Below are 23,907 nucleotides of genomic sequence, written 5' to 3' on the forward strand. Positions count from 1 at the left end.
GCCAGCGACGGGACTCCGCAAGGCCGCCCGCCTCCCTCCCTCCCTCTCCGCGGTGCGATTCAGCACGAGCCGTCCCGACCCTCGCCGGCGGCCGCCCCTCCCTGCGAGCCCCCTTTCTCTTCCCCGGGAGGCCTTTAAGAGGCGGGCCGGGCAGCGCCGCCATCTTGCGGGAGGGCGGTCGGTGGCGCATGCGCGGTGAGGCGCGGAGCTGCGCGTGTCCTCTACGGCGTCGGAGCGGGAGCGATGGGGCCGGGGCAGAACTCCGCCGTGCGGGGTAGGGGCTCGACGGAGGCGGGAGGGTGAGGAAGGGCGCGCTGCGGGCAGGAGCGGGGGGCCGCTTGCACCCCCCCATAGTGGCGGGGAGGATGGGAGGGGCGGCGGCGGCGGCAGCGGAGGGGGCGCAGCCCCACCCCGCGCTCCGCGCTCCTCTGGACCCCCGGAGACAAAATGGCGGCGTAGCCGCCCCCTGCGGGGACGCGGGCGCCCCGTTAGATACGGACATAAATAAATTCCTCCTCCGTAGCCCGTTAGGGAGGGCGAGGGTCGGCGGCCCGTCCCGAGGGACGCACCCCACCCCACCTCGGCCCCGTGTGAGCTCCGCGCCGGGCCCTTGGGTGCGTTTCGGCCCTCGGAGCCGGCTCCGGCCACACGCGGGGTTTTATTTGCGGTGGGAGCCGGCCCGTTTCAGGCACCGCTGTTTTGATTGTGCTTTCCCCCCTGGCGCTTCTCTGTCGGGCTTTGCCTTTGTTCCGGCCCCGTATTTTATGCGAAGCCGCCGGGTATAAATTTCATGAAAACGTGTAAATTTCTGGGTTTTTAAACTTGCCCTCAGAGCTCAATACTCTACAATAGAGGTGACAGTGATACTTGTGCTGTGTAATGGTTGACCTAAACCATGCCTGAAGTAGCGGTTTTTGTTTTAAATGCTGTTGGGCAACCGGGCAGGAGGAGAGGGAGGACAGAGTGGAAGGCTGAGTTACCTGATTTCCTCTAAAATATAAGCTTCATCTCCATGGCTGTGGTTTCCAGCTGCAAAGCTGCTCATGGTTTATGCCCTTAAGTCAGGGGACTCTATCCAGATGGATTTTTTTTAAGTACACTGCTGGTACAGAGGATGTTGGCAAAGGCATCACTGTAGTCTAAAATGGGTTATAGTGATGGAAGGCCATGCTTATTAAAATAATCAAACCAAAGCCCTAAGGATGACTTGGTAATAGCTTGCAGCCAGGTTGCATTCCCAACGGCAGCTTACTGTCACTTACAAGCTTGCAAGAATTAGAACAGCTCCTATACACTAGGAACTGAGAAGAAAACTTAGTTTGTGGGGGAAGGAAAAGAGCATTATCCTAATCAAACTGAAAATATCCTCTTTATTCCAGGAAAGCAGGGGAACAGCTGATCAGAGCAGTCTGGAGGGTGCTTTGTTTAGGAGGCAGCAGCAGCATATGGTTAATGTGATTTCTGTCAAGATTAAACTCGATCAGCACCTGGCGACTGGCAGGTCACAGCTCTTTCTTCAGCTTGCATGTGTCTCAGGCTGATGAATTTTGGAAGTCATACTAATGCCTGTTTCCCCAGAGAAAACTAGCCACCAGAAACTTCGTGTATTTTTGTGGGATTTAATTCCTGGCAGTAATTGGAGAGTAATTGCTTCTGGCTATATTGGTGTGCATATGTGCTGCAAGGTTACCCTTTGGAAGGCAGTGAATAGCACAGCTAGTGCTTTTTGTTGTAATGTGGTTGTTTTCAGGTGTGAACGACCCCACACTAACCACAGATCTGATCATGGTCACTTGCCTTTTGCTGCTTATTGGCCAGATCCAACAACCTTTCTCCCTCAGATGGCCTCTTTACCTTATGGTTTCAGTTCAATTAAGCCTGTCAGTCATAATCCCATTTCTTGTGGATGCTGTGAAGTGGTAGAAGTGACTTTATCTGCTTGACTGGTGGGCTTTTACTATTAGGCTTTCAGTGCAGTTGGTTATCGTGGATGACTCCTCAGTAAGTGAGTCTCACACATTTCTCCAAGCAGGCCTGCAGAAAGGTGGTGTTTTGTTGTGGACAGTTACACTACTGGACTGTCATAAACAACTCTTGGACAATAGTAGCCTCTTCATTGGCAACAAAGGAGGAGAACAATGCTTGAAAGTTAGAAGGACTTCTGAAAACAAAAATATATGGATTTTGATGTCTGGAGTTCTGTAGCTGACTTTCAAGTAACATGAACATCTTTAAGCAGCAGAGGTAACTTGAAAATTGCCTCTTAGGACTGTCTAGGACTAACTTTGTAGGGGTGCAGCTATCCCCCCTTGTTGTTGCCAGTTCCTAGAAAGTAAATTGATACGTGTCATAACAAGGATTGTGTACTCCTGGTGGAGCCAAGACCATCTCAGTTTCTTCATGTGCTTGTCAGTGCAGATGGTAAATGCATGTTCTTCCTGCAGATAAAATCTGGCTGACCTCTCTGGTAGATCCTAAAAGTACCTCTGTAGCCTAGATGTGGAAACATCCAGAGTAATATTCTAGCTGTTTAGAGAGAGAAGAGAGGAGAAATTTTGTGATCCAAATCTCTTGTTCATTAGGATATGTCCAAAGAATATAGAAGAAAATAAATTCCCACCATTGGCTTGTTGCTGTACTCATCATCTGAGGTTTTTTTTGTTTACTTCTGTGCACTACCTGCTCTCCTGGGATTGCATTCTTTGGACTTCTGTTTTCTTCTTTACATCTCTCTTCCCTTCCCTCCTTTGTGTGTTAGTCTTCTGGAGTTTTAGCCAAACCGTTTCCATTGTTTAGTGCTTACAACATTGAAACAATTTTTCTGCTGGGTTACACAGGCCTGTAGTGTCTCGTCCTGTTGTGTTTTGGTATTATATCAGAATTGGGATTTGTTTAATAATCACTCAAAAGTTGCTTTCAGTGTTGTTATTTTAAAAATAAATTTAAAACCTTGATATTCCACAGTGATGTCACTCTGTTAACAGATGCCTCTTCAAGTAATACATGCATGACCTTAAGAGTTTGGCAGCGAACTGTTGAATTGGCACTGGAGGGCTCTTGAAACAGAGTTGAAAGTATTTAAAAACTTCTGAGAAGTGTTTTCCTTCCAGGTGCAGTTTTAGGTTAACTTAGTTTGGAAGGTGAAATGGGCATTCCAGCTCTTCCATATCTGTTTGTGAAACAAAACAACAGTTGGCAACAACACTTACTGCCTCTGAAACCTGGCAGGATGATCTCATCATGAGAGATGGTCTATTTGTTAAATTCAGATAGCTTTTAAATTTACGTAATGTTTATTAAGGCAATGCTGAAATTTAAAGAATAGACTGCTTTAAATGTTTGGATTTCGTGTATTATCAGTTGATATCATTTTCCGCCCTGATACAGCTCCAGAGAAGTGATTTAAAAAAGCGAATACAGTAAAAAAGACACTATGATCTATTATAAGAAAAAATATATTAGGCTGTTTGTATGTATACAATCTGCCCATGTGTGTAAGAGATGAATCTGGCCCTCAGGAGAAGTGGAGAGTCATTGAAATACTAGATGACAATTACTTTAAACTAATGATCTCTGCTTGTTGAGCTGGATGTGCCATGCATGGTTATGTGGTAGGTGGCCTTAGGGATGGTCAGAGGGATCTGGGTTAGCTGCAGGTGTGCAGAACAGCTCTTTATGAACGTGCTGCAAAGCTACTGAATATTAGTACTGACTTTCCTGCTTGTGCTGTGAGTTGTAGAAGTATTTTTATCATCAGAATCTTTTCCTCTGCTGGTTTGTTAAGCTGACCTGGACTTCTCGATAGGTGCAATAGAAGATCAGCTTCCTTAAGATGCAGCACCTTAAAAGGTGGTTCGGTTATAGGAGTCATCCTTGGTCTTCATTAAAGTCACTCTTTCCCCTTAGTTTTCTTAAGGGAATGGATACAGTCTATCACTGTCCCCTCATCAGTTATTTAAAAATGTTGGTTAAGATTTGATCCATTGGCTAGCAGCTTGGGCAATCCTTGCAACTGCTGCCTTTTCTGAAATCCCCCCAATATAGGCAGTCCCTCAGTTTTGCCTGCCGCTGTTATAGCTGCACTTGACGTTTCATCAGAAATCACTTTAAACTTGTCAGACCCAGCTTGTCCCTGAACTGGCTGGGTGCCTCCTCCCTGCCGCAGCCCTGCTCTGCTTGGGGAAAAGTGCTCAAGGGAGAAGGGAAAAGGGTGCTGCAGACTCTCTGTGGTGGCTTTCCTTGGGAGATCCTGCTGCCTCTGATTTAAGCTGTGGCTGTTCTTTGGATTAGTTTGGGCTGTTTTGCTAAATAAAAGCAGATTTTCATAGAATCCTTTCTTCAATTTCACCTCCTCATTTCTTTATTAAAATTAATGTATTCCTCTGGCTAGTTTGTAATGGGGAGATAAAGAGATGAGAAGTCACTGGATGGATATAAAACACTGAATTCAGAATATGCTTTCTGGGGCTTTTACTGTTTTAAGGAGTTTGGGAGCAGGGAAACATGCCCTAAAGTCTTTGATGTTAAAGATGGTTTTCTCTATCTTAATATCACCCTGTTGTTACAGGGAGGGTTTGTCACTCATTTGCAGGGGAGGTCTCAGTGCATGTTGGTCTCTTCTGCTTCGTTTACTAAGAAAATGAACTCTGAAGGGCTTCTGCATCTTTTGTGCCTTTAGTAAGACTCTAAAGAGTGCCTGCCTTCCCTGATCTTATAGGGCTGCAGACATCGTACAAGTATTTGTCTAATTCCACATATTGCTGCATCCAGACCATTGTGGATCAGCATGGTGCATATGAGCTAACACAGCATTTTAGCTGAGGAAAGGGCTTGGTATGGATTTTATAAAAGGCTGTGGGACAGGGCAGAAAACCTTCTTGATCCTTTTAGAGCAAGCTCACAGTGGCAATACAGCAAGTCAGTTGGCCGTGGAAAGTAGCAAGAACTAACAAAGGCTTTTTGTTTCTTCTTAGCCCTTAATGTAGTAATGTCTTTTGCTCCAAAGATGCTATCTGGCTTGGCATCTTTCAAATCTGATGCAAACATTGAAGGGGAAGATAGAAATTCCCAACTGGAGGCTGTTCTAGTTTTCTTAAGTTGTGTAAATGTGCTAAAACTTAAAATTCCTGTTTGATTTATTTGTCTGTAGAGTCAGCTGAGCTCTGTATGTACATGGTACAAGTACATGTGTGAGTAGAAGTGGTGGATAAAAAGCAAAGAAAGAGCAGCCACTTGCTGCTCTGAGAGAAACGGCCGGGGCTGTTGCTGCAATCAGAAACTTCAGGCCAAAGTCCAGCATATTTTCATAAGGCAGAGAGAAAACAATAGAGCCACAAAAAAATAGGAAAACTCCTTGCAGAAGAGGAATTTATACTAAGCGAGTGAGAGTGCAAAGATTTGAGAGATAACTAGAGGGAGGAAGAGTGACGATGAGAGGTGGTGGAAAGAGAATTTTCTTAATGGAAGTTGTCTTTCAGAGAGTCAGGACCTAAGCCAGCTAAAATAAACTCATGATATTATTCATAAATAAGATCTTTTTGGATCCATGTTCTTTCCTGTACATCTCAGTAGGGATTTAATCTAAGCTGTCTTTTGTTACTTTTCTGAAGTGGTAGTGTATTAAATAATTTCCTCATTGTCAAACACCTGTTAACTTTTTTTTTTTTTAGTTACAAGTTGCATTATATTAAAAGCTACTCAGTAGGTATACCTTGGGGGGATCCTGCTTGGGTTGTTGATGCAGAGTGTTCTTCTTTAGTGACTTTCCTGCAACTGAAACAAACAACAGGTTTTTTTTTCTGCTACAGGGTCTACTTATGTCTGTTTTAATGTGCTGAACTTGGAAACGCTATACTACTGATGTTGATATCAGGTTCACAAATAAAAGGTTAAAAAAAAAACCAAAACAAACTCTGCCAGGTTAATCCTCACTCTTGTGTAGGAGGGATTGAGGTGAAGGAGAACTCTGATCAGTAGAAAGCAGTAGCTTAACTGGGTGAGTGCCAAAAGAAAATACTCTTCTAAAGTATTGCATTACCACTACAGAACAAAAAGGTCTCTTGAAAAGTAGAGGTGTTGCCACAAGCATGGTGAAATTTACCACTAGGAGTAGTGTTAATAGAATGTTGTGGTCAAAACCTGACAGTCTCTTTTTTTTCTTTTTTTCCTCTTTTATTCTAGTTGAATGGATCGCTGCAGTCTCCTTAGCTGCTGGAGCAGCTGCTGTTGGGTACCTAGCTTACAAAAAATTTCTCTGTAAAGACAAATGCTGCAAAGCAATGGTGAATCTCCATATCCAGAAGGATAACCCCAAGGTAGTCCATGCATTTGATATGGAAGATCTGGGTGACAAGGCTGTGTACTGTCGTTGTTGGCGATCTAAGAAGGTAAGAATAAATGGTCCAGTTTCATTCATGTGCATGCATCTTTCAATAAAAGCATTTTCAAACTGCTTTATTTAGAGGAAACTAACTTCTTTTCACGTAAACTATTCTGCAGTGAGATGTAGTGGTATTTTAATCCATAAAACTATGTAGATTTATGCTGTTACTAAGAGTAAAGCCTGCAGATCAGTGCTAGTAGTGAGCAAAATATTTCTGTAGCTCTGAAGAAGCTGATCTTTTGAAAGGAGGGCTGCTGTATGGAGCAGTCACAGTCATGAATGATAGGTACCATTTTGTGTGCTGCCCGTGCTAACACTGAGGTTTATCCAAAACTGCTGGCCTGTTGGCAGGTGAAGGATAGCTCAGGTACCACGTCTGAGAGGACCTTAAACACCTTTTACTGGAGGAAGTTGGAAGCTTACTCTGTCAGTCAGAAAGTACCTTTCTACTAGTTCATGGTGTTAATAACACAAATCCATTAAGAAGACTTTTGGTATACCAGAGCTGGTGTCAAATTGCCACTTGCAGTATCTGAGCCCGTCATTAAATCTTGTAGACAGGGTGAGTGCGGAATTGTTTCGGGAAGAGCCTGACTTGCGCAGATAGTGTTAGGGTCCTACTGGTCTTCTATCCTGGATTTATTGTTGTAGTTCTGCTGTGTACTGTAGATAGCTACCTTTTGCCATATGAATGAGTACAGCGGTGAATTGTTTCCAGTGGCGATGGAGGTAATCTAAAAAGAAGCCATTGTAGTTAAAAGCTTTTGAAGAATTTAGACAGGTGAACTTAATGCACTTGTGCCTTAACAACTCAAGATAGTTATATGGGCAATCCTAAAGTAAAGCCGGTGAAATCATGATGGCATACTTTAAGCCTGTATTTTTGAGCAATTAAAAGTCTGGGCTATACACTGGTCCAACTTACTTGCATAATTGGATTGCCTCAATTGCCTAATATTAGTAGTAAGCATGATACCTAGCCTTTCAATAACACTAAGATAAGATCTAAATTTGAGGTAGACATGCATGACATTTGATGTAGCTAAGATCTGTGTAATTCATCTGTAGTGGTAGTTCTGGGATCTGTAATGAGAGAAAGTGGATTGCATGAGTAGTCCGGCGCATTTACCATTGGCACGTGTTTAAAAGCTTTTGTAGAAGTCGGGGTGCTAATGTGTGGAGACTGAAACAACACAAACCTTCAAAGCCAGATAACTGAGGCCAACAGCCTTGAAATCTATCTCTCTCTGCATCAGTGAACTGAATAATAGACTTCTCAAGCCTTAGACACTGGTCTAATCAGGCCACACTCTGCAGTTTTCCAAGTACTGTAACTTTTGGTTCTTCCTGTGGTCAGATCTGACTTCGTTACCTTGTGGGTGAAAATAACTCAGTAAGTTACACATTTGTAGCTGTATTTGGTTTAAGACTAAAACACTACTGAGGATTAAACAGCATCATGACTTGATTCTGAAATAGTCTTGTGGAGATGGGCCTGTCTTCTTTGCTCTGTCTGGAGTCTGAACTGAAAAACAAAATCCGCCATTTGTCCCGTCCCCCCCCGGCTAGAGTGTGCTCCATGGACTAAGTTACATATTGTATGATTATAGAACAGGGAAGTGTGTACATGTACATGCAGTGCTGGTGGCTGTACAGCATGCAGGTATCACACATGTATAGCAGCATTGCTGCTAAATCTTTGTGGTAAGTCTCAACTGACAGCCAGAATCCAGCACTGGAAGTTGCCATGAAGGCTACAGCTTCAGAAAAGAAAAAGGGGGAGGAGAAAGGCTGCTCTAAGTATCTGCGCTTTGTTTTAATATCTGAATTTGGGTTTACCTCAGGTTGAAATAGTGTAGGCACCTCCTTCAGTGCTTCTGCAAAAAAAACCCCAACAACCCAACTTGAGTCTTGGTGTTCGTACTTTCTGCTTCCTACTCTGTTTTCTAAACAGAAATGGAAGATAGTGTCTGGTTTTAGTGATTGCATTGCAGCTCCTGCCAATATTCAAGCTATTGTTTGATAATATTTTTTTGTGTGTGTGAAATAAAAATCTTATGAAGTATGTTTTGGCACATCAACGGTGTGTTGTCAGTTTAGGAACATACTGTCCTACTGAGTTAGGTCTCTGTAATCACACACTGAAAGGAAGTAGATGGGGCTACCATTATAATAAGTCTGTTCTTAGAACTCTGATCTGAAAGGTCTTGTAAAGGCATTAAGGAGGTCAGTGGAAAATTTTGAAGGCATTTGTTTTCTTCTACTGATGCTTAATACTGAGTATTTTAATCAGCATGTTCTGCTTCAAAGACTGCAGTTTCCAATTTTGCTGCCCTCCTCTTGCCCTGATCGGTTGACCTTGTATGGTGGGTAGCATGATCTTTAAGATGGTGTGCGTGCTTCTTCTCATGTTCAGTTATTGCCAAGCAGTAATAAAATAGAGACATTCTTTATCATTGTCATGTGCTTGTCATCTTTGGAAGTAGTTAAATAGCATTATCTGTTTCTTACAGTTCTCAGACTAAGATCCTGTTAAAATTTGTGAGATAATGTTTATATGATGTCAAAATGGTAGAATGTGTGTGCTTCCATTGCAGGGGATTACAGAAAATAAGCAATAAGTACCTGCTGTGTTTTTGTTAAGTGGCATATGGGGATCTCTATTCCATATACAGGTTAGAAGAAATGTCCTCTTGTATGACTGCGTGAGCACTTCTCATCAGGTTTAGCCTCATCTGAGGCACGAGGCTGTTAATAGAACCAGTAGCGTTATGAACTATAGGATACTTCTGTGTGCACTGACGGTGTGCATGCACTACAGCTGGCTTCACATGGTATTCCTCCTGTATGGGGAATAACAAAACAGTTGGACTATACCAGGGTGTTTTGGAGTAACTTAAAAAATGAGCAGGATTATTTTCAGTTGGGTGTTTTTTTTTCTGAACTACTATACTTCAGAAGTGTTTTTTTTATTTGTGCTGGCCAAAGTCTTCGTGGAGTGCATGTGTTTAAAAAAAACCAAACGTGGTATCTTCGAGTAATTCTGTCTTGGGTTGTAATTATCTGTTAAAGTAGGTGGTAGGTCTTTAAATGGCCCTTTTCTATTCCATGTTCTGCTCTGCAGGCACTTCATTAGCACTGCTTGTCAAGTTTTGTGGAAAAACATAGTATTCAAACCCAGCGTTTCAAATTTACCAGTGTAGAGGCAAAAAATTTGTCTTAAAACCAAACTGTAATTAGTCTAAAGTTAGAACGTTTGTTTTTACTCTTCTGCATTTTTAAGTGTGTAAGCTGAGGGGGGATAAAATAATTTGCTTTCTTTTGCAATGACCTGCAACCTCTGTGTCTTCCAGAGAAGTATTAGTCCCCAGGCTGCAGGTCAAGGAATACTGCTGCAGAACATCAGAAGAAATAGCAGTAGTGAATCTAAACCTCTTCAGTGTCCAGGGAAATAAGCTGAGCTTACTGCACAATTCCCTCGGGGACTGAGCTTTGGCTGCTATTGCTAGCCTGCTTTATCTTAATCAAGGATGAACATGTTGTGTCAGGCCCAGGATCCATCTATTCAGTATCTGGTCTTCAAGGTGACCAAGTGGGTGCTCTGGAACAGTGTTGGGTTTTTTCTGAGAAGCTCAAGTCTAGTGTCCCAGCCTCTGGGAGCTGGTGCTTCTGAGACCAGCTGACACAGAGGATGAATTCAGAGCAGTCAGGGTTGGTAGCTGTAAAAGATCTCTCAATTCTATCTGAAGCCTATGAATCCCACCTTTTTTGTCACTTGCAAACTTGCAGTGATGGTGTTCCTGTAGCTGGACCTTGGGCTTGCCTTCTTGGGGCATGTGAGATGTTAATGTCTGATGGAAGCTGGGTCAGTGCTTCTGTGAAGACCAGTGGGCTGTGATGTCGTGTGGAAAAACAGCTGGCCCAGGAACATCTGGGTTGGAAGCTGGTCAGTGTCCCATGAACATACGTTCTTGTTAGCTCAGATTTTTTCCAAGTATCTGTCAGTACCTACTCATTGAGTCACAAATGACTGATGTGATGATAAAGTTCCTGCATGAATCAGCTTGCATGAGTATTCTCTGAATTCAGGGTTTCTTTATTAGAAACGTCACCTGCCATTTATAGCGTGGGTTTTGACATTTTGTAACTGTGAAAAACAAAAAAAACCCCTCACCTCACCTCTCTTCCTGCCCCCCCCCCCCCCCCCCCCCCCGCCCCGGGCATGTGGCTTTATTTTTAGAGCTCTGGGAAATATTTTTGCAAGTATATTGTCTTCATTATATTGTTTTCATGCAGTACTTTGAAATCTTCTATTCTAACTAAGCATGGGTGATAGGGTGTTAATTTTTTTCAGGGGCTCTGATTGAGGCATGATCGGTGGAGTGTCAAAGACTGACTGATTGTGACTGTACTGTGAGGGAATATTGCTGTTGCAAAGGCAAAAGCTGAGTGATGCCCAACTTTGATTCCCATTACTTCTAAGCAAACAAAATAGTAACTGAAGGCAAAATACTGGTGTGTGATTTCTGTGATCATCTCCAGGGTCTCCTCTGTAGAGGAGGCATAGCCCTGGAAAACACATCCTTGAGAAGTGATGGCATCTAACCTCACTCTTGTTGCTTCCCAGGATGTCCTTTGGCTCTTGTATGTGAAAAGAGCTGCCCAGGAGCAGAGTGGCTGTCACTGGTCTGGGACCTGGGCACTTAGAGCTGGCTAAAGAAGTCCCTGTGGGTCTTGCTCTGAGCAGGCTTTTCTAGAGGGTTTTTTATGGAACAAACATTTCTTCAAATTACTTCCTCAGTGCTGCCCTTAAGAGCCTTTGATGAATAGCCATGTCAGTTGGAAATGGAGTTTATTTCCATTAGCAGGTCAAAATCCTAATGTGGAAGCCAGATTGTGCAAAGGGACCTTTGTGTCGATGAGATAAGATAGATGTGTCAGGACGAAGCAAAGGCAGCTTGCCACTCTAGCTGTCTGGAGGCAGGACTAATACGTAGGTGTGTCTCTTAAATAAGAGATGAGCTAGGGAAACTGTCCCTTTTCTCATCACATGCTATGGAAAACCAGGAAGAAAACTCAGCTAAGGATCTCCTGTTTCTCTTCCTAACCCCACTTACCTTATGTAACTGCACTCAACTCTGGCTGTTGCCTGGGAAAACAGAGTGTGGGGCAAGGTTGAGAGCAAGGTACTCCAGGTAGGTTACAATTGAAGGTCAGCTCAGGCTGCATTTTCCTCATGCTGCCCTGAGGCAGGAACACCAAATACAGTGGAGTCGAGTTGCTGCTTTTTGATCACAAACCTCTCATCCACTCTGCACTCACATGGACAAAACTAGTGTTCAGCCCAAACTCAGGGAGACCTGAGATGCAAGCACAAAAGCTGTCATCTGTGGTTATGGTGGATTTAGTGAGAAGGCGTTGTAATGAACTTTCAACCTAGGTTCTTAATTCTGACTCTGAATGTACTTTAGCTGTGTTTATTCTTTCTTTTTTCAGTTCCCGCTGTGTGATGGCTCTCACACAAAGCACAACGAGGAAACTGGCGACAACGTTGGGCCTCTGATCATCAAGAGGAAGGAGGCGTAGAGGGGACAGTAGAAGCTACAAAATGAATGTCTGACAAATCCTCTGCTCACTTGTAATTGGGGGAAAAACCACAAATTCTTTGTCATGTCACTGAAGACTTTCCAGTGTAGTATGGCTTCAGCATGTGTACTTTCTCTGGTGCTTGTCTTGTTTTAATCACTACAATGCATAATTTACTAAATAGTCATGGTTTAAATTTTTTGTCCTGTAAAGTGGTGTGTGTCCTCTCATTGAGTATGAAACTAAAATGACGCACAGAATGTACTTCATCAGAAAATAGGTATTAAATTATTTTCAAATACATGTGTACTACTCTGAGGCCATGCAGTAGAACGTGTGTTCAAAAGGTAGATCCTGAAATCCTGGAGAGGTTCTAAAGTCACAGGTCTGGATAGTTTTCTATGTAAAAGGCAGCGGCAGGAAAGAAATCATGGTGTGAAAATGCAGCTTAACCTCTGATTATGCTGCATTTTCTGCAGGTGACACATTTGGCCTATTATACTACTGTTCTGTGTGGCTTCTGTAAAAAAAATGAATTCAAAATTGCTAACTATGAACAGACAACATGAAAAGGCATATAGCAAGATGGGGCTAAAGGCCACCTTTACCTTTGATTTTACAGCAGTGTTGAAACTTGACCCTACTACTATATGTTATCAAGAATATACTACTGGAACCGCAGACCTGTATTTAGAGTAGGATTAGGAAGATGGTCTCTGGGAGAGCTTTCTTAATAGACAAGTGGAATGATATGAAGTGCTCAAAGAGTGATGGGCAGGGGGTGGCAGTGTTGTCTTTGCTGCTAGAAAGCCTTAGTTTCACTTGCAGTCTCTAGCAGTGAAGCTTAGTTCCCCAGACCATAGGACACTTCTGTGGGGGAGGCTATGTCAATTTATTCCAGAAGCTAAAATAAAAACTAAAACCCCACCCATCATTACTGTCTGCTTCATCATTGCTCTGGCTGGTTCCGGAGGCCTCTTCCCACTGTGGAGGGACGAGGCACACCTTTCTTACTAAGTGGCCTTAGGCTCTATGTGTCTTAAATAACTCCTGCCTCCCTGAGCTAACTGTTAACGTGGTTCAGCTAATTTTACCAAAAGAACTGACATGGACAAGGAAAGGCTTTGGCGACAGCTAGAAACAAGGGGGAAAGGAAGGATGAGACAAGGAGAGCTCTTACCCTCCTTTTGTACGGCACTTGTCTGCCTCGTCTGACGCAGTTGCATTAATGATTATCATGTTGGTTTCCTTAAATTAAATAGCTTTGATTTATTAACATGCAAATGACTACAAAGCAAAACCCAAAGAGTGAGGTGGCAGAGGTTGGTTTTGTATTAAATCCAGTCCATTAGCATAATTGCAGCCTGTGTAGGATTGAGCTCTCATGTCCTGGGACAGAGAGACTACCTCAGAGCTAGAAGAAAGGCCTTTTCAAGAAGCTGACATTTTAACCTGGACCCTTAAGGATTCTTCCAGATGATTGGGGCAGTAGAGGTTTTATTTAATTTTTTTTTTAAGGTTGTGGTTGGTACGACAGGTTAAGATTGAAGAAAATGTTTTGCATATTCTCAATGTGAGACTTTCAGAACTTGAGGTCTTAGCTGAGTGGTCTGAACTTTGGCAGAAGGCACAAAAAGTAGAGAAGGTGGCACAGAGGCAGAGAATGAGGGTTTGCAGGTGGAGTGCTATAGTAGGGGCAACTACTGTCTGTGAGAGACCTCTGCTTGTAAGAAGTTGCAGTCAAATACGTTTAGTTTCTATCTTCCTGTCTTGACTGTAAAGGTACTTGATATTTTTTACTTGGCCAAGTACTGATGCATATGGAAGGTTGTTTTAACCTTGAATTATCAAATACATTGCTTTTATCCAAAACAAAGTTATTTGTGTTATTAGAATATGACACTGGATATTTCTGTATTTTTGTCAAATACACATTTGAGCTCATCTTAATCTTGAGGTTTTAATGTCTGTGTTACTCACGAGTGTGCTGTTTCTTTCAAGGGAGAGTTACAGTGTGAGTTGTGCTGTACGCCAATGCTGCTGTAATCATAACCCTGTTTCTGGGTTGGGGTTTCCTTCCGGGATTTCTTTTCCTGTTAGCAGCAAAGCCTGGCTGCTCTTGAAGGAATAAAAGTTCACTGAAAACTGCATTAATGTTCTGAGAGATGAAGTCCTGAAGTTTCGGATGAGTCTCCTGAGTCATAAAACTATTTCCTGGAGTTTGCCAATAAAACATTTCTTGGAGTTTGCGTGTCAGGGACGTGGCTCCATGAGAAGTTTTTGTTTCTGGGAAGCAAAGATGCAGAAGCAGAGTCTTTGTCGATTTACATCCTGGTGAGTTTGTTTTGGAGAATTGTCACATTCAAAAGAATGTTGACACAAAGTGGTTAAATCTTACTTTGATGTACGTACAATTTTCTGTGCTGTACCTGAAAGTTCCTGTTACTCATGTTTGTGAGCTGTTTGAACATGACAATGAAGAGATACTTGAATGTGAGTCAACAAATTTGCCAGCAGTTTTGATGAGCATCACAGAGAACCCTTCCTTTTTTTTTTTTTCCTTAGTACCATAATAGGTTATCATGTTCTGATGGTCTGAGTGCTTGCCTGCTCCAGTGTTTTCTGATCTCTGTTCTTCAGTGCTTTCCTCAAATAATCTCTAGAATATGAAGTGGATTGGTTAGATGTTTACGAAGTTTTAACCATAAAGAAATTCTTCTGCAGATGTGCTATTTTCACCTCACTTTGAAACTCGTACGTGAAAATGTGGTACAAATCCTTCATACTAAAGCAGTGAAGGATTCCTGTCCCAGAGTAAAACTGGATTTCTGTTCTACATTGTTATTTTTCAACATATAACTGCTCATCAAGAATGTGAACAAAGTACTGATTCTGCAGTAATCGAGTGTGACTTATCAAAATAGTCTGAATGTCAAATATTCAGGTGCTTCTAGGGTCAGCATTCTTGAAGAGGAGATGGCTCTAAGTTACAGGTATTTTCTGGATGTTTAATTCAAGCACCGTTAATCTCATGGATAATTTCAAATGGTTGAGGCCAGCATTGCAATAACACACTGGTCCACTAGGGGGAAACAAATGCTGTGCAATTGATGCTCCTTGACGTGGGCAATACTGTTTTGAAGGGGTTTTTTATGCATGCATGTATTTATGGGTTGGGTTGGGGGTTTTTTTCAGCAGCATTGCTTTCTGTCTGAGCCCAGGCATCTAGAAGTGCTGCATAATGGTGTTTGGGACTAAACAGCTTTTCATGCATGGAGGCTCGTGTACTTTGAATCTAGCAGTTGTATCACCAGTTCCCTGACAGCCAGCTGCAGAGCTGACCGCAGGCCCTACTAAAATTTTCACCATATTGTTGCAGTTTGGACCTTGTTCTGGTGCTATTGGGGTCTGTAAAATTTTTTTTGCACAGTCACATAGCAGTTGGACTGGGATTTTCTTTTCAGTGTAATACAGCTAGATAAAGATATGGAAACATGACTCACTGCTGTATCACAGTCGCTCATTCCAATAACGGAAGAACATTTTATAATAGCAGGAAGGATAGGAACGTAGGCGTGAAACTAAACATTGGTGTTGCAAAGAGACCTTCTTGTCAGCTGGCTTCTCTTTAGCCATCCTGAACATGGACGTCTCTTACTAAATTTGGCTTTTGTTTCAATTCCTGAAGCTTCAAGGCTAACAAAACCCACCCAGTGCCCTGGCTGGATTAGGCAGAAGAGCACATCTCCCCATAGTGCAGGGGCAGAGAGGGGATGCCCTGACCCAGCTGTCAGCAGGCTGAGTTAATCAGTGCTCAGCATCTCTATTTCAGCCTGGTCAGAACATTTCACGTGGACCTGCTGAGAAGACCAAATGCCTTTTCCATTGTCACTGGTACACATTAAGCCTAACAGTGTCAGATACCTGTTTCCCCAGTTGCTTTCTGCACCCAGGCTTGTTCTGCCCTGGGTTTCCTGCATTGATGAGTGACTCCTGTGCGCTGGCAGCAGAATCATCATTTTCCTAGAGCCATCATTAATTTAGGATGGGTACCAGGGGCTGCTGGTGGAAGCTTTCTGCTGCTTCTTTTCTACTGTAGCAGTGTTGTAGCTGTGCTGCCTGCGGAGCATGGTGTGTTTCTTGGGCAGGATGATTTCCAGGCTGGCTAATGCAGAGAGGAGCTGAATAAAAACTAAATAACATAAAAATAAATGAATGTCTGGAGAGAAACAAGAAAGGGAAAAAGAAGAAAAAAAGTGGCAGATGGGAGGAGAGCATAAGCTAGAAGAGAAGATTTAACACCATGTGACATTGCTAGGTGGTAGCAAAAAGGGATAAATCAAATTACAGAAAATGATGTGTTGCGTTTCTTTATACCTCTTCATAGAGCGAAACATAAGATGTACAAAGTGGCTGTTCATTAGCTTCTGGGACTAAGCGGTTCTATTAGCCAAAAACTTACTCCTTAGAGCTGAAAGGGTTATGTGCCTTGAGCAGACATCTGTTACTGTGGTTTTAAGTCCTGAACTGTTTGTGAAATCCTGCAGTACTGGACAGAAAGCAACATACGCTCATGCCGTGGGCCCCTGTTAGCAGTCTGATGTTCCTCCACGCCCACCTTTGTAAAGTGTTTAATTAGATGTGCAATTATAATAAATACAAGGAGTATTTACCCGTATGCTCCCTGAAGTCAGTAAAATCACAGTGGGTTTACGTGACTGTAGCAAAGCAGAGTTCAGTCCACCTTTCTCATGTGCAGTTTGGACTGGTAAGAAAGGATTTATCAGGGTTCTCAAGCAACTTCAGTTTTCTTCCATGCATAGAAGTTGCATACATCTCACATAAACACAGAGAGATCATTTCTCTTGTTATTTTTTTCCTAGCCGAAGACTGAACCATCTCTCCTCTCTGATTTGACATTGCGCTGCCCTTAATCTGCTCTGCTCTGCATCCTTTTTGTCATGCAGACTGCAGTTTTCTTTTGGCTTTTTTGAATGCATGGCACATTTATACAAAAAAAGTGCCTTCTGCTGTCCAAGAGAAGCCTGTGCAGAAAAGAAGAGTGCCTAAGTGTGCCAGAAATTATAGCTTTAATGTGTGAAGCATTCAAAATTCAGCACACTGCAAGGATCTTCTCAGTAGCTGGAATGTTTGTGCCGTTCAGTCCAGTCAGCTGGCAACAGAAACACAGCAAAATGAATGATAAGGTCATTGACTGCGTAACTTTTCTCAAATACTTTTCTGCAGCTGGCAAATATAACCATACATGGATAAGACATGGTGAAGACGCACTGTCTGTTCACCGCCAGGACTCTTGCTCAAGACTCGGGTACCAAAACAACGGCCAGAACAGACTTTCACTTCAGTAATTATTAAGTTTGTTACACTTTTCAAACAGTATGATCTTTCTCTTTCAATCTCTTTGCTTCCGACATCCTAAATTAATTTTTAAGGGTTGAAATTCTGTTGCTTTGCAGGCAAAGTCTGGGAGCAGAATACTGTTTAATAGAAGAGACTTTCCTTAATGCCAGTTGGCAGTGGGTTTAGTCAATAGATAGGTGTTTGATTCTACTGCAGGTGGAGGCAATCTAAGTAGGCTCTAGGGAAAGACAAAGAGGTATTTTAAATAAACCTCTTGGCTTGTTAATCATCTTAAATCAAGTACTGGGGTTATCCTAAAGCATTAGGACGTGACTGGTAAAATGCCATTGTGCATTTGTACACCCTGAGCAACCCGTTGCTAGAGATACAAAGCCATACTTGGAAAATCTTTGTTTAGAAAGACAAAGGGAGTAATCTTCAGCTACCTGTGAGCCACAAGAACAGGAGATGGTCCTAAAGACTTTGCTCTAATGCTTCTGTTCCAGAAAGCAGCACAACTTCTTGCGCAAAGATGTCAAAGCATACACGTCTCTGCTGTTTTCTAGGGCTGGAGGCAGCTAAAACATGTTCCACCAATTTAGACTCTCCACAAATCATGGTTTAATTCTATCTTCTGCACCAGTTAATTAATGGTATGTTCCTATTCTCCATGAGAGACCAGGCGTGGAAGCCGGACTCAATACGTGGCACGCTTGCAGCTACACATAGCAGCAAAATGACGCCTTTTGTCTTTCTCTCAACGTTCTTCCTGATGTTGCCCAACATTTTGTTGGCTTTTTTTGGCTGCTGACGTACACCAGGCTGATGATCTCAGACAACTGTCAACAGTGCCTTCAGGATCTCTTTCCTGGGCTGTGACAGCCAGTTCCAGGATCAGCATCAAAGAGCTTTCGTTTGGATTATTTTCCTCTACACGCATTACCCTACGTTTATCCACACTGAAGCTCCTATGCCAACATTGTGCCTTTTGTTCAGTTTTGTGAGATCCTGCAGGACTTCCTTGCCATCGGCATGGCATTTGACTGCCCTAAGGAGGTCAGGAGCATCCACAGTCCTGGAGACTTTGTGCACATTTCCTTCTGCAGGTTGTGAATGATGTTGAATAAAAACAGTCTCTGCAAACACCCACTGCTGCCTCCTCTCCACCATGAAAGCCCTTCATTTGCTTCTCACCCCTTCACCTCCTCTCAGTCCAAAAATGAACCTTTCCTCCATATTCTGTAATGAGTTTCTTTAATGATCACCAACAAAAAAATAAAATCCAAGGACTCTGAGGAAGAAAGGCACTATTGAAATGAGCTTCTCACCTTTACAGTCCTCATAGCTTTTTAACAAAAAACAGACCTCCCAAAATTTAGAGCTATGGTTCTATTTGTAGAAAAGGTGATCCAGAAAATATATGACTGCCATGAATTAACCTCAGAGTAATTTTCGAAATGTACCATATTATCTCCAGAGAGTGTAGGTTGGCTTTCGACACTGTCCCTTTGTTTTCATCCTGGAAAACCCCAGATGTACCTGGTTGCCAGGGATGAGAGTAGTGTCAAAGAGTTTGCATCAGTCAGAGCCAAGTGAAATATTAATCATTGTGGGACCTGATGCCTAAGTGACAAGGCAGTAGCTAGGAAAGAAAGCAGGATAGCACCGTTGAGTTTTACAGCTACAACAGACAAGGCTAGTTTAGATTTTCCTGTACTTAACAAGAACAAAAAAGACAGCACAGAACTTCTGTGAATTTAACGAAGGATTAAAAGCCCTGAGCTATTTTAAGAGGGCACGATACAGCAACCCTTCTGCTGTGAAACGGCGAGAAAAAAAGAACTCCAACATGGCTACAACTTCCACACTGCTGTGACAATGTCTGCAGTACACAGAATGAGCAGGACAGGCCCTCCTGCCCACAGAAGCACCGCTGCAGATGCTCTCACCCGTCCAGCAAATTACTGGTTTCACCAATTGATGTTTCTTACCAGGACCACATGTACAGTCCAGGTCAGCTCTGTTGCAATCTGTTTGGCCGGCAGAAGCTATGCAAGCACGGCCGCCTGCTGTAGGAAGTGGCTCTGTGGGCAGCAGGATCGACATCTCTCGCACAGACCTCGCGCTGAAAACACGGCTCTGGCGGAGGAGCGGTGTTTTTGGCGAGATGGGGAAGAAGTGGCTGTGAACCATGTGAAGGGACAGTGAAAAATCCACCAGTGCTTGTTGTCAGCATACCTCTAGAATACAGTATTTCAGCCAAGACACAGCCCCACTCATCTGTTTACCTAATGTCCCCCCTGCACTTCCACTAAAGTATGAGCTTATTTCCTGTACTAAACTACCACGCGTCTTGCGGTTATTATCTAGCTGTTGTATTTAAAAAAGGACTTTATTTCAGCAGAAAGTGACTCCTTTGTAACCCTTGCTCAGTTCGGGGCAGCTTTGCAATCTGCCGGTGAGACATCCTCTTGCAGCGCAAAGCAGTCTGTGCAAAATAAATGCGTGGGTAGTATTTTCAAGGCATTGTTAGTCTTCACTTTTTCATCAGACCAAGTGAGGTAAGATTCATTTCCAGCAAAAGAGAGAAAGAGTAATCCAGAATTAAGCATAATTTTGCCAAATGCATTTTGTTGGGGGGGGGGGAGGGGATATTCCCAACCACTTGCCCCTTCTTTAGGAGCTGCGTGCAGCCTCTTTCACTTTCTCTTCAAGTGCAATTGTACAGCCTGGAGACAAGAACTTTCCTTGGAAATCTTGCTGGTAGGTTCAGCTTCCAGTCCAAACTCTTACACTATCACACTCTGTGGAGAAATTAATTATTTGTCATTTCTGGTATTCTCTTGGTTTCGCTTGTTTTATTTTAGAAGAAGTTCCCAGATAAGATTAGTGAACTCCATGTGCTGAAGTGTGAGGGTGGAATGAGTGAGCGGAGGATAGAATCTCACGTCACTTGATTTCTATATGCATAAATCCGACTAAAGCAAGTATCAGGGAAAAGGAAATAGTGTTTACTTATTCCAATTACTCATGCTTTTGTGTTTCTTTTAATCCCACCCAGGCCTGCTTCTGTTAGCTTTAAGGATATCTAGAAGCTATTTGTTCAGTACTAGGTGCTTGAATAGTCTTTAAATTCCAATTTTTTGCCTTTTAATTCCATTCTTTTTTCCATTAAGATTTTGAGTTCTGGTAGATCACAGTGTTAAATGGGCGCTCATGCAAGTCTGAAATGCCATGTATGTTCTTCTCTCTGCGTTCAGACCCAGACCAGCTGAAGTGTCTTGCATCTCCACAGGGGGAAATATCTTTCTGCAAGGCTCAGGTTGGCATCCGAACCTTGCAGCAGCTGCTGCTGCTGAGACCGGGAGCCTCCTCTCTGCCAGACACGTACCACTTCTGCTTTTTTTTCACTGTACTCCTCGGTATTTTTTTTTTTTGTGCAAGGGTTGACCAATCTGTGGTATTTCTCTCCTGCGTCAGCACCCCCCTGGGAAAACACAGCATTGGGGAACCGAAGATAGGAGCCTATGCTTGCAACCATCTGACTCCTAATCTTTAGGGCTGGACAGTAACGACTGATGAGAAAGGAATATTTGGGAGGGAGAAACAAAACTTAGTTCTGACCAGGCTTGTTACTTCAGAAAGGATCTTGCTGAGTTGTTACCACTGTCTTCCCCATCTTGCCCAATTAAGAGAGTGAAACAAATTGTTCTATGAACAATGAAGTAATGAAACTCAGTTTTGATAGATTTATATGCTGTGCTCCTTCCTCTCACTCTTCAATACTCTCATTTTCCCTGTGACCTTCCTGTTCCTTTGACACTTTAATTTGCCCAGTAAATCCCTGCAATTGCCATCCAGTTCTCCCAACCACCTGCCACGACTCCCAGCTATGGGATGGGGAAGAGGCGACAAGGAATAGCCGAGCTCACCACATAGTCGTTCCTCTGATGTCAGCACTGATTCCTGATATACATCAGCCCATTTTTATAAAACCTGGGGGAATGCCATCTATCTACTAAAATTCATTTTCCTATCTCCAGCCTTGTTTTCCCATTCCTGCATCCTACTGATGCTAAACAGGACTTGATACTAGCGGATACCGTAGCAAAAGCGCAGATCTAATATTCACCGAGTTCAGCTAATTTTATAAAGGAAAGAAACAGTGAGAAGGCAGTAATCACAGGCTGACAAATAGAGCTGATACATGTCCTAGCGAAAAGCAATGTTAATAAAGCCTCCCAGACAGGTGGCAGCGGGCTTTGTGGTCCTGCGTGTGAATGCAGGGCTTGTGCATACCTTTCTCTACCCATGGGGAGTTAAAATTCAGATCAGAGATTAATCCCTTACCCAGTTTTGGTCCGGCGTCAGGCTTAGGTGTGTGCCCACCTCAAATGCAAGGCCAGCACCTACGTAGCTCGGTAAGGCTCTGTTTTAGACTGCTGTCAAGGTCCTTACCCCCTTTAAAGGTCTGATACTATTTACACGCTTCGGTTTGCTCTCGCTTCTAGCCCCTCTGATCTACCGGAGACAAAATAAACAAACCTCGGGATGACGGTGAATTGATAACAACACTGAAGCGGGTTTGAGGCGTTGCTTCTGGTTACCGAGAACCAGCGGAGGGGGAACGGCCTCTGCCCGCCAACCCACGGCCCTCGCCGCGCTCGGCGGCACGCTCTCCCGGCAGAGCCGAGGGAGCGAACGCCCGGCCTGGGGTCTGGCGGCGGGTCGGGGCGGCGCGGGGATGCCCACGGAAGGGTGGGTGTCACCGGCCCACTCCGCGGGTCGACGCCCGCTTTCGCGTCCGCTCGGCGGCTGCGCTAGGCCCTGCTGCCTCCGCAGGCGGCCGCTGAACCCGGGCGCTGCCCGCCCGGGCCCCACCGAGGCGCCGGGGCCCGGGCGCGGCCTACCCCCGGGGCCGCGCGTCGCTCGCCGGCGGCGGCGACCCTCCGCCCCGCCGCGGGCCGACCCGGCCCGGCCCGGCCCGGCCCGGCCGGCGGAGGCGGAGCCGCGTCCGGGGCGGGGCGGCGCGGCGCGGCGGCCAGTCGCTGCCTCAGCGGCGGGGTGGGCGGCGCGGAGCGGTGCGGAGCGGCGCGGCGCGGGGTGATGGAGCCGCGGGCCCTCGCCGCCCGCGCCCCGGCACGTAGCGCCCGCTGAGGCCCGCCCGCCGCCGCCGCCGCCGCCGCCGCAGCAGCAGCGCGGCCGTCCTTCGCCTCCCGCCACCCCCCCCCCTCCTCCTCCTCCTCCTCCCACCCCCGGGAAATGGCCACGGAGCCCCCGCGGCTGGCGCCGCCCGCGGCGGGGCGCCCCGAGGGCGGGCGCGGGCGCTGCGCGGGCGGCGAGGCGGAGGAGGCCGCGGCCCAGGCGGCGTTCGGCGCTTCCCCGGACCCCGCGGCGGCGGCGGCGGCGGCGGCGGGGGGCCGGCGGCGGGGGCTGAACGGCTGCGTGCCGCTGTCGCACCAGGTGGCCGGGCACATGTACGGCAAGGATAAAGGCGGTGAGCGGCGGCGGGGCGCGGGGAAGGGGGAGGCGGGGGGGAGCGGCGGTCCGGGGCAGCCCGTGAGGGGGTTCCCCCCCTCCGCCCTCCCGTTTATCTTAATTCTTCCCAACCTGGTTGTGGCGGGGCGGGTTTGGCTTCAATTCTCCTCACGTCCCGCTGGCGGCGGCCGGCAGCTCTGCTGTTGGCGGGGACCGGGGGGGGTCGGTGACAGGCGTGACCCGCTCACCGGCGGCGGGAGGAGGACGGACACGGCGCCTCAGGAGCGGCGGGCAGGGCTTGCCGCCTCGGTGGCTGAGCTGCCGCCGGGCTCTGCCCGCCTCCCGGGCTGAGCTGAGAGCACCTGTTCGCCCCCCGCTTCCTCCCGGTGCCGGCCTCAACGCTGGGGGGGGGGGGGGGTGGTCTGGTGGTCACCTCAGTGCTGAGGGGTCGGTCTCTCCCCGGCCAGGGTCTGTTCCTCCCTTCGAGGGCCGGAGGGGCTGGCAGAGCCGGCCCGGTGTGCGCGGGTTGCGGACGGAGCGGTATCGCGAGTGTGTTTCTTCGGGTGTTTTTTATCAATGGCGATGGCCCGTCAGGGTGGGATGGTTAACGGGCGCCTTTAAGCCAAAGGGCCTCTGCAGTTCAGCTTCATTTTAACAGGCACCTTTTAAAAAAGGGGGAACTGAGGTAACGGTGTGCTGGTACCCTCAGGACGTATGTCGAAACTGTGCTTTATCTAAAGGGAACCCCCAAACCTCTGGCCACCAGAAACTTCAGCAAAATATTAGTAAGCCATTTACCAGCCTGGGGGAACTTCTTAGTTGCTTGGTTATTTGGCGGTAAGAGTAAGTCCAAACCAGTGGCTAGTAAGTGATCTAATAATACAAGTATCACGAGGATACAGCGTCTTTGAAACGTGCCGATGCTAGCTTTACATTTCTCTTTTAATTCCAGGTCGAGGAGTTGAGGTGTTGGCCCTTCTGCTGAAGGTGCCTTTTAACATAGGCAGTGGTCAGCGCCAGAGCAAGCGGCCAAGTTAATGTTGCCAACTGGCATTTCACCCTTCCAGGACGTCACATTTGGTATAACTCCTGCCTCTGAG

At 45.4% G+C, this 23,907-nt stretch overlaps 3 protein-coding genes across 4 annotated transcripts in view; 2 read left to right on the forward strand and 1 right to left on the reverse strand.

The window, feature by feature from the left end:
- Positions 1-22,835, reverse strand: part of UBE2D1 (ubiquitin conjugating enzyme E2 D1) — a 44,165-nt gene extending 21,330 nt beyond the window's left edge. The window contains exon 1 of the mRNA XM_069795887.1: positions 22,830-22,835. The gene's annotated coding sequence lies outside the window, so the exon portion shown is untranslated. The remainder of the gene's footprint in view (positions 1-22,829) is intronic.
- Positions 149-13,918, forward strand: CISD1 (CDGSH iron sulfur domain 1). Its single transcript, XM_069795891.1, has 3 exons — positions 149-274; positions 6,181-6,386; positions 11,879-13,918. The coding sequence occupies exons 1-3, from the start codon at positions 244-246 to the stop codon at positions 11,966-11,968; spliced, it is 327 nt and encodes a 108-aa protein (XP_069651992.1). The 5' UTR covers positions 149-243; the 3' UTR covers positions 11,969-13,918.
- Positions 22,392-23,907, forward strand: part of IPMK (inositol polyphosphate multikinase) — a 43,844-nt gene continuing 42,328 nt past the window's right edge. For both annotated transcript variants that reach the window (XR_011326798.1, XM_069795886.1), the window contains exon 1: positions 22,392-22,826. Coding sequence is in view for 1 of the 2 variants with exons in the window: in XM_069795886.1 (XP_069651987.1) it covers positions 22,592-22,826 (235 nt within the window). In the remaining variant the exon portion in view is untranslated. The remainder of the gene's footprint in view (positions 22,827-23,907) is intronic.

The sequence above is a fragment of the Haliaeetus albicilla genome, chromosome 11, assembly GCF_947461875.1.
Source record: "Haliaeetus albicilla chromosome 11, bHalAlb1.1, whole genome shotgun sequence".
Lineage (NCBI taxonomy): Eukaryota > Metazoa > Chordata > Aves > Accipitriformes > Accipitridae > Haliaeetus > Haliaeetus albicilla.